Source organism: Grampus griseus (assembly GCF_964374135.1).
Source record: "Grampus griseus genome assembly, chromosome: 2".
Lineage (NCBI taxonomy): Eukaryota > Metazoa > Chordata > Mammalia > Artiodactyla > Delphinidae > Grampus > Grampus griseus.
Window position 1 is genome coordinate 5428522 of NC_139018.1, and position 9305 is coordinate 5437826.

At 56.1% G+C, this 9305-nt stretch overlaps 1 protein-coding gene across 1 annotated transcript in view; it reads right to left on the reverse strand.

The window, feature by feature from the left end:
- CYP46A1 (cytochrome P450 family 46 subfamily A member 1) overlaps positions 1 to 5209 on the reverse strand; it is a gene marked incomplete at both ends in the record, with an annotated part of 33472 nt that extends 28263 nt beyond the window's left edge. Inside the window, one exon of the mRNA XM_082648329.1 lies at positions 5088 to 5209. Coding sequence (XP_082504455.1) covers positions 5088 to 5209 — 122 coding nt within the window. The remainder of the gene's footprint in view (positions 1 to 5087) is intronic.
- Between the last annotated feature and the right edge of the window lie 4096 nt (positions 5210 to 9305).

Sequence of the window (9305 nt, forward strand, 5' to 3'; positions counted from 1 at the left end):
TCCAAAGGCCAGAACCCGAGTCTCTGCCCTGTGCTCTCTCGGCTCTGTCCGCAGGCGGAGTAGCCTGGAAATTCCAGCTCAACACCCCCCAGAGCAGCCCTCCATCAACGATCCCCCCTCCCTCCACCTCGTGGTGGGGTGGGGGGAGCCTGTGTTCCACCGGGTCCCAGAGTTCGCCGGGGGGTTGCATCTCAGTTGCCCCCAGAGGTAATTTGCTTTATTGCCCTTCTGACCTTCTCTCTCCATCCAGTCCCTAACCCCACCAGGATCACGCCTCCCAAACGACTTACACTTCAATTCTTGTCTCAGGATCGGCTTCTGGGAACCAACCTGAGACAAGTGGATGGAACTGAGAGCCAGTCTTGGAGCGGTTAGGTGTGCGCTGCCCATCTAACACGGAAGGGAAGCAGGCAGGTAGGCACCTGAGGCTGCAGTTCAGGGAAGAGTTCCCAGCTAGAGATGTCAATGCGAGATTCCTCAGCAGAGAAGTGGTGTTGACAGACTGGGTTAGACCACAAGGGGTGGGTGTAGACAGGGAAGAGGCCCCAAGAGTGAGGCACTGTTGGGGGGACAGACAGTAAAGGGACAACCAGCCAGGAAGACTGAGCAGGAGACGCAGGGGAGAGAGAGGGGGAAACCTGAGAAGAAAGGCTTCAAGGAGGAGGTAGGGGTGCGCCCTGCCCCGAGCAGCGGAGTGGCAGGGCAAGATGGGGACCAAGTGCTGACCATGCGTCTAGCTCCATGGAGGTCACTGGGCCTTGATCAAACCCTGTTGGGTGGAGAGGTGGGGGCCAGAGCCTGACGGGCGGTGGCTTCAAGAGAGAAGGGGAGGGAGGAACAGGGGCCAGAGACAGGCAGGCTTCGGACGGGGGTGTTGCTGTGGGCGTGCAAAGCTGGGATGGGGGGCGGCAGCTGGAGCGAATGAGGGGGAAGAGGTTTGTGTTACAGCCTATTACATAAAAATAGGAATGATGCAGAAGAGAAGGAAAAGTGATGACGGAGGAGAGGGGGCATTGCTGGAGCCTTGGAGCAGTGGGGGGTGGGTGGGGGGGGCGGGCATCCTTGGCCAGGAGCACCGAGGTCCCGGGGGGAAGGCACGTGGGCTCAGGGCAGGCCAGGGGGCTGATGTGGCGGCAGAGCCCTGGAAGGAAGTTGTCTCAGGCTGTTCATTTGCTCAGGGAAGTAGGAGGCGAGAATAAAGGCTGAGCGTGCGCTGGCTGGCACGGGAGGTGAGGGACTGAGGGGAGAGCGGGCGGGCGGGGCCTGCGCTAGGAAGCTCGGCGGGGCGCCGGGCAGCCACGCCCACTCGAGGGGAGTGGCTTTGAACTTACACCGCCCCGCCTGCAGCAAGATGGACCGTGGATATCACACATGACTGGCTGTATTTCCAGAATAATCTAGTACCCATGGTCACTCCCCAAAGCTGCAGGTTTGGAGAGAATATTCTCAGTTTTGAGTCACCTGAGTGAGAACAGAGTCTGGACCCTCCTCACCTTCACACGCCTGAGAGTCTCCGCCCTAAGCACCGGAGTCCAGAGCCACCTGGGGAGGCACGTGAGTGACACCTCAAGAAGGTCAAGGGCATGGCGTGGCGTGGGGTCCTCACTGCCAGGCAAGAAAGGAGCCTACGACCCGTTCCTTCCTGTTCCTGCAGGGGGCGCTGGGGGTGGGGGGCGAAGGCAGGGCCCGGAGACCAGGGGTTAGAAACCAGCAGATGAGAGATGATGGAAGGAGGGGATGGGAGACTCCTGGGATGGGGAGGGGCGGACCGAAGCCCACCTGGTGTGCCCCTGGTGGTAGACGGGATATGGCAGAGCAACCCAGGGAGACAGGAGAGGGCAAAAATCCCCCTCCCCTGCCCGGTCCCCGGCACGCATGGTTTCCTATAACCCTGCGACAGGCACAGTGGGAATCCGAGGTTTCCTGTGGGCAGAGAAAGTTTGGGACAGTACTGGAGCAGAAGTCATCCGGAGAGCCCACTGTGAGGCCACACAGAGGGGTGGCGGGAGCCCACGAGATGGCTGAGGGGTGGGCCACCCACTAGGAGTGAGGGTGAGGGTGCGGGGCCAGGAAAGTGCCTCGCGCCAGAGGGATGCGGTGGTCGAGTGCTCAGCTGGGCACCCCAAGTCCCCTGGATGCGCCGCCCAGCAGAGCCAGCCGTGGGTCTCCACCATCACCGAGAAAGACCCAGCAACAGTCGAACAGCCCGCAGGCCTGGCGACTCGGCAAGCAGGAGAGGGTGGAGAGAAGCAACACCGCCCAGGAGTTTTGAAAAACTTATTACAAAAGAAATAAAAACTGGGGGAGAGAGATTTTGCATTGTCAAGTTTACATTCATCCCACACTACCAGGAGAGTGGGGGGGGATGAGGAAGCTCAGAGCAGTGACAGAGAAATACAGAGGCTACAAGTGTTTGTGTGGGATCTGAACATGGGGTCTGAGTTTTCAGCTGTTACATGGATCGTTGCAGTAGGATGTTGTCTGTAATCAGCACACAGAAGCAGGGCACTCAGGGAGGGCATCTTGCTGGTGACTCTTGCAGAAAAGAGGATGAAGAGTGGGGCTGCGAGAGCACAGCAGCTGCCTCTTGCAGGGCAGAGGGTTCCTTGCCTGCAAGCTGGCAAAGCCCTAGAGCACACTACTGGAGAAATCAGTGCGTATAGATTTCTCGTCAACCGTGGCGTTGCCAATCATGGTTTGGGGATCCAGGCTCTGAATGCCAAAGCATCTGATTTATGCTAAAAAGAGGTTCCAGAACCTTCATTTAGTGCAGTTTTGTATTTGACCACCAACCAGTTTTTAACCCACAATCTTTTCGTATAGGCATTGTTCAGTTGACCTCCTTAGAATAAAGAGCCCAACCCAAATTATAGTCAGCCTCCTCCACCACCCACACACCTGTAGGTCACATGTAGGTTTTGTGGTGTAAGACTTGAGGGAGAATTCAGGCATAAAAAGGAAAGATATATGGACACATGCTACTACATGGATGACCCTTGGAAACATTCTGCTAAGTGAAAGAAGCCAGACACAAAAGGTCAAATATTGTATGAGTCCATTTATATGAACTGTCCAAAACAGGCAAATCTATACACACAGAAGGCAGATTAGGTGGTTGTCAGGGGCTACGGGAGTTCCGGGGGCAATGAGGAGTGACAGCTAATGGTTATGGGGTTTCTTTCTGCAGTGATGAAAATGTGCTGGAACTAGCAGTGATGGTTGCATAACTCCGTCACTATACTAAAAAGCACTGTACTGTACATTTTAAAGGGGTAAATGTTATGGCATACATAACTTTATTTTTTTAGTGCAGTTTTAAAAATTGATGTGGAGAGAGTAGCCGAGAGGAGCTTGATTTAAGTTCTCTCTTCTTAAGACACAGAGGTTGGCTCAGGTCTGCAGTGTTTGAAGCACTTGGGTTTATGAGAAGGTCAAGTCATGAGGAGGCCTGTCAGAATGAGCACAAAACTCATTCAGTTCCAAGCTCTTGACGGCTGATTTGAAAACCTGAAAGGGTGAGAGTGTATCTAACAGAATTGGCAGGAGCCTTCCACCATCCACCTTGGATCAGAGTTTATCCAGGGTCTACTGTGCATGCTGAGCGAGATGTCAGGGGCACAGCAGTGAACAAGACAGACACAGGCCTATGGGAGAGACAGACACTTAACAAGAGGTAGCACAAATAGTTACCCAATTACCATTCTGGTGACTTAGAGTTTATAAAATGAACAAAATATATTTGCGTGTGGGAGCAGGGAGGGCCTCCCTGAGGAGCTGGCATTTAAGACAAGCCTAGAAGGCTGGGGGAAGAACCATCTAGATGGAGGTGAAGACACAGCTGCGAAGTAAGGGAAAAGGGTGGGAGAGGGCACCTGGGAGGAGAGAGAGCTGGCAGGGAGAACAGTTGCCTCCCTGTGTCCCCAGCTAGAGCTCTTTCCCAGACCCACCAAGCAGGGATTCAGGCTTCAAATGCCAGGGCATCCGGCTTGTGCTGGAGGTGGGTGCCTTCCAGAATGTTGGTGTCCTGAGGTTTTAAGAAGTGTGTCTAATACCCTTGTTTATTCATTCAGTCAACAAATATTTATTGAGCACCTGCAATGTCCCAGGCTCTGGGGATACACAAGTGAACACACAGTATCCCTGCCCTCCCAGGGCTCACATTCTAAAGGGGGAGACAGACAGTCAACAGGTGAACAGACAGTCAACAGGTGAACAGAAGGTAACTTCAGGGATGATGGCCCCATAAGGAGTTTGGAGCTAGGACGTGGGCTTTATACAGGGTGGGTGGGGAAAAGGAAGACCCGGGAGGAGGGGTTCAGCTGGGGTGGGTGCATGCAGAAAGAACTGGAGGCAGCAGTGAGCAAGCATGGGGTTAGAACAGTACAGAGTGGGTTCTGAGAGCCCAGCAGGGGCCTTGCTGGCCCCAGAGTAGCCTTAATTTAGAATTAGATTTAGTTCTAAGTGATGGGAAGCCTTTGGAGCACAGAAATGACACGTCTGAATGACACAGAAATGACACTTCAGAAAGGTGAACTTCTGGTGGAGTAGGGGGGAGGTAAGGTGAGTGGGGTGAGGGCTGAGGATGGAATGGAAGTACCAAGGAGAAGACAAAAAGGAGATACCAGGACAGAAATTTTAAAAAAAGAGGGGGGATGTGACCAAAGTACAGTGTATGACAACCCAGGTTGAGTGACCCCATCCAAGTCCCAAAGTTAAGAGCATCCACTTTAGAACCAGGCTGACCTGGGTTTAAATCTAGGCTTACCAACTGTGTGACCTTGGGCAGGTGACTTTGCCTCTGCGCGCCTCAGTCTCCTCGTCTGAACGATGGGGTAACAATAGCGCCTACCTAACAGGGTTGTCGCTGCCATCACGTTTTCGGGGCCCAGCAGAGCGCGGTGGGCGCCGAGCAGCTGCTGCGGCTGTGAGTAATTTGTTACTAAGAATAGTTAGCGCCCCTCTCCCTGCCGCCGTTTCCAAGCGGCCGCGCGCAATGGCAAGGCTGGACCCGATGCCGGCTTGGACGCGGTCCCCCGGCCCCCCATGCGAGAGCCCCATCCAGGTCCCCGCCCCCACCCCCCGCTCACCTGGGCCGCGGCGGCCCGGGGATGTGCTCGTAGCGGCTGCGAGCGCGGTGCACGAAGGTGCAGCAGAGGCCGAAGACGACCAGGACGGCGCTGCCGAGCAGCATCAGCAGCCCGGGGCTCATGGCTCCGGGGCAGGCCAGGCCGGGGTCGGGGCCGGGCACGCAGGGGGCGGGAGGCCGCGAGCCGACTCAGCTGTCAGCGCCGCGCGCCGCCTCGGCCCCAGGCCTGGCGCGACCCAGTACCGCCCCCGCCCGTTCGGCTCCGCCCCCGCCGGCTGCGACCCCTCCCAGGAGCTCGGTCCCCGCCAACCACGTCTCCGCCTCCGGCTCCAGCTCTCCGGGCCGGCCCCGGCTTCGCACCGCCCATCCTGAAGCTCCGTCCTAACATCAACACTGTCTCCTCCCGGCTCCCAGGCCCCGCCCAGAGCATGTGATCTCCACCAATAACAACTCCACTTCTGGCTCAGACCCCCCCCCAGCTCCGCCTTCTCTCCGCCTCCCAAGCCTCCGCCCACATCCCTCAAGCTCCACCCCAACAGCAGCTCCGCCCAGAACGCGTTGTCCCTGGCAACCCTAATTCCTCGGCGCTTGCTGACCTGGCGGCGGCGCTGAATCCTGCTGACTTCTCAGCCCGGTTTGGCGCCCCCAAATAACGGCGTTTCTCCGCGCGCGTTCCTAGGCCCCTTCCTTTCTCCCTAAACCTTCCTGGAAACCCCATCCCAGCCTCCAAGTTTCTGTATCGCGCCGACTGTTCCCAAACCTCTCCCTGGAACCCCAACCTCCAAAGCTGGTTTCCCCTGCCCGGCCTGTCCACACGGGGCAGGTGAAGAGGACCCCGGGGACACAGCGAGGCCTATGCCTGCGAATGAAGAGCACACGGCTGCCACCCAGACCAAGGGGAAGCCCCACTGGGGGACCGCGACCGCAACGTCCAAGGCGTTGACCCAAGTCCGAAGGGTTGGAGTGGGTGAAAATCTGGTTACGGAAAGTCCCCTTCAAGCGCGAAAGCGAGAAATGTGCCCGGGGTGGCCAAAGGGTATTTTTGAACTACTAACGAAGATTTTTCTCCCTTTTATAACCTGCTTCTTCTTACCAATCCGGGTATGACAGAAGAGGCCAGCTCTGGGCTTTTTACTTCCCAATTCTTAGACTCAGGAGCAACCCAGAAGGAGAGCAGTGGATGGGAAGGGCCAGGTGTGCCCCCTCCCAATCCAGATAAAGATCCTTACAGCCGGGGAGGAGGTGCCCAAAGAGTTTAGATGCTGCTGGGTTTCTGAGAAAAGGACATGCCCCTGGGCCAGAGTCCCAGAATCCTGAGAGGTTTGGGAAAAACAGAGAAGGCCTGTATACCTCCTTCCCAGGTACAGCCAGGGACAGTCCCCACCAGGGGCATGAGTGTTTGGGGCGTGTGGGCTATGGGGTGTCAGAGAGGGCCAAGCTTTAAGAGTGGGGTCCAGCACGGAGGAGACAGGATTTCTGTCCCCCGCACGGCAAGCTGGACATCCATTCCAGCTCGGGGGATGGGGCCCCATCCTAGGGGGAGCACCAGCCTCCCCCTAGGGCTGGGAGATGGTGGCTTGCCACCTTGCCCCCATGTGGTGGTGAAAAGCAGTCACAGGCACGTACTGGCTGGCCCTGAGGGGCAGGAGAGAGGGAGGCGGGGAGACCAGGACAGAACCTCCTAGGTTGTGAAACCTCCAGGGGTTGGGGGCAATTTGAAGGGAGGACACCAAACAATTGTTCCTTGAGGGCAGGACCAGATTTTAAACTGCTCTGGCCACAGTCTGGGGCAGGCATGGGACAGCCTCAGGTACAACTGTCAGTGTGAACCTGTCCACCTAAGCTAGGGAGAGAAGTGGGCATTAATATTCTCTGGTGCATGGGTCAACACCAGTGACCTCTGGCTCTGTCCCATCGCCACCTCATCTGAGCCTCCCGGCTCTCCTGTGAGCATCAGGGAATGCTTAAGACTGTACACTGATGCTCCCAGGGGAAGCCCTTTGCCTGGACATGCAGCACTGCAAGCCCCCAGCAGAGGGAGCTGCCTGGAAGCATGTGGCCAACCACCTGGCCCTTCACTGGGAAGGTCCGGACAAATGCTATCCACTGTGGTAGCTATTGGCCACATGGCTTCCATACAGGAAGTGGTTTCCTAGGAGGCAGGGCACGGGCACAGTAACCAGGGAAAGAGAAATATCAAGCTCCTTGGTTCAAAGCTAACCCCCCTCTGAATAAGGGACCCAGTCACATAGCCAACTTGGAGATCATCTGGAAAAGAGCTGTTGACTGAAGAAAAATGTACAACCTAAAAGTTGGGAGTTATGTTTTATTTGGGGACATTGCTGAGGACTATAGCCTGGGAGACAGCCTCTCAGATAGCTCGGGAACTGTTCCAAAGAGGTCAGGGTGGAGCCAGGATACATATATAGGAGTTTTTGCTGAAAATAAAAAATATGTAGTCAAACATCAAAAGATTACTGCTAAGCACAAAAACCAGACATCTCAAGTTAATGAGTTTAGTGCTGAAGATGTAAGAGTCTGGGCTCATTGAAATTATTCCTTAGACATGCATCTTAACTATCAGGGCCAGTATCCAGGTTTTCTCCATCTTGAATTCCCCTCAGGGCGCACCGTAGCGGGTGGCTGCAGTGGCTGATGGCTTGATGGCGGGCAACATTCATCGTTTACCAGGATGGCAGGCAACATTATTTTGTCCGCAGTGTCAGGGGTGCCTAATGGGGTAGTTGTGAGGATTAAATGATTCTGCATACCTGAGGCATCTGGCATATAGTAAGTGATCAATAAAGGTAAGTTTTTTGCAGCAGGACCAGAGGACAGATGCTCCCACAAGAAGATGTGGGTTCTGGGCTTCCCTGGTGGCGCAGTGGTTGAGAGTCCGCCTGCCGATGCAGGGGACACGGGTTCGTGCCCCGGTCCGGGAAGATCCCACATGCCGCGGAGCAGCTGCGCCCGTGAGCCATGGCCGCTGAGCCTGCGCGTCCGGAGCCTGTGCTCCGCAACGGGAGAGGCCACAACAGTGAGAGGCCCGCGTACCGCAAAAAAAAAAAAAAAAAAAAAAGATGTGGGTTCTACATGCTAGCTGAAGGGGCTCATCTTCCTCCCATTTTGAGGATTTGTCCCTGGGTCATTCTAATGCTGGCCCCTCTACCTGGCATGCCCCTCCCACCCTGTCTTGTGCATCTGGCAGCTGCCAATGTGGGCGCCAACAGCCTGCTACTGAGCTTTCTGTCCAGAAACAATACGGAACGTCCTGGGCACGTTTGTAAATGTTACCTCATTTTTCTTCCAATAATCCTGCTGATTACTTCTGTTTTCCGATGAGGCTCAGAGAGGTTAAGTGACCTTGCCAAGGTCACACAGTCAAGGCTGGACCCCTAACATCCCAGGCATTGTCTCCCAGCCAAGCATTTGCAACGTGTAAACATAGGAATGCCTTGGGGAGCTCAAGGTTGCTCCCTAGCTTGGTTGCCTTCAGCCACTGACTGAAGCTGTCAGGGCGGCCAGGGACAGTGGGCCTTTCCTGTCATCAGAGGAGAAAGGTGGCCACCTAGGGCCCAGCCCAGTTGAGGCTTGCCAGAGGGATGCAGGTGAACAGGGAACCAATGAGGCCCAGCCAGAGACCTGGAGTGTTGTTACCTGAGGCTGACACCATGCATGCAGTCCTGGGTGCTGGGCCACACCTGGGACATCCCTGCAGCGGTGGCTCCAAGGGCTCCAGAACTAAGCTGTGTGACGCTGGGCAGAGGCAGTCCCTCTCTGGGCAGGTTCTGAGAGATCACTCTAGCTGCTGACTGGAGGCCAGATTAGAGGCAGTGAGGGCAGAGGCCGATAGGGAGCACGGAGAGCCTTGGCCCAGGCCAGCCTCCATCCCCAGCGACTTCAGAGGACTCAGAGGCAGGATCAAAGTCCCTAGGGACAGAGTCACTTGTGACTGCTCCCTTGGCTTTCCGAGGCTGGTGGTGGAGTGAAAGGAGCACGGGACAGGGAGTCTGCGCCTAACCCTGCCCCTCCCTGGGCCCGTGTCCCCATCTGCACAATGATGGGGCCCAACGAGGGGGACCCTGAATTCAGTGCTCTTGAGGTAGCACAGCGTGACAGCACACAGCTGGGGCTCCAGAGCCAGGCTACCTGGTTTCTAATATTGGCTGTGTGACATCTGACAAGTAACTAAGGCCCCCTGGGCCTCAGCTTCCACATC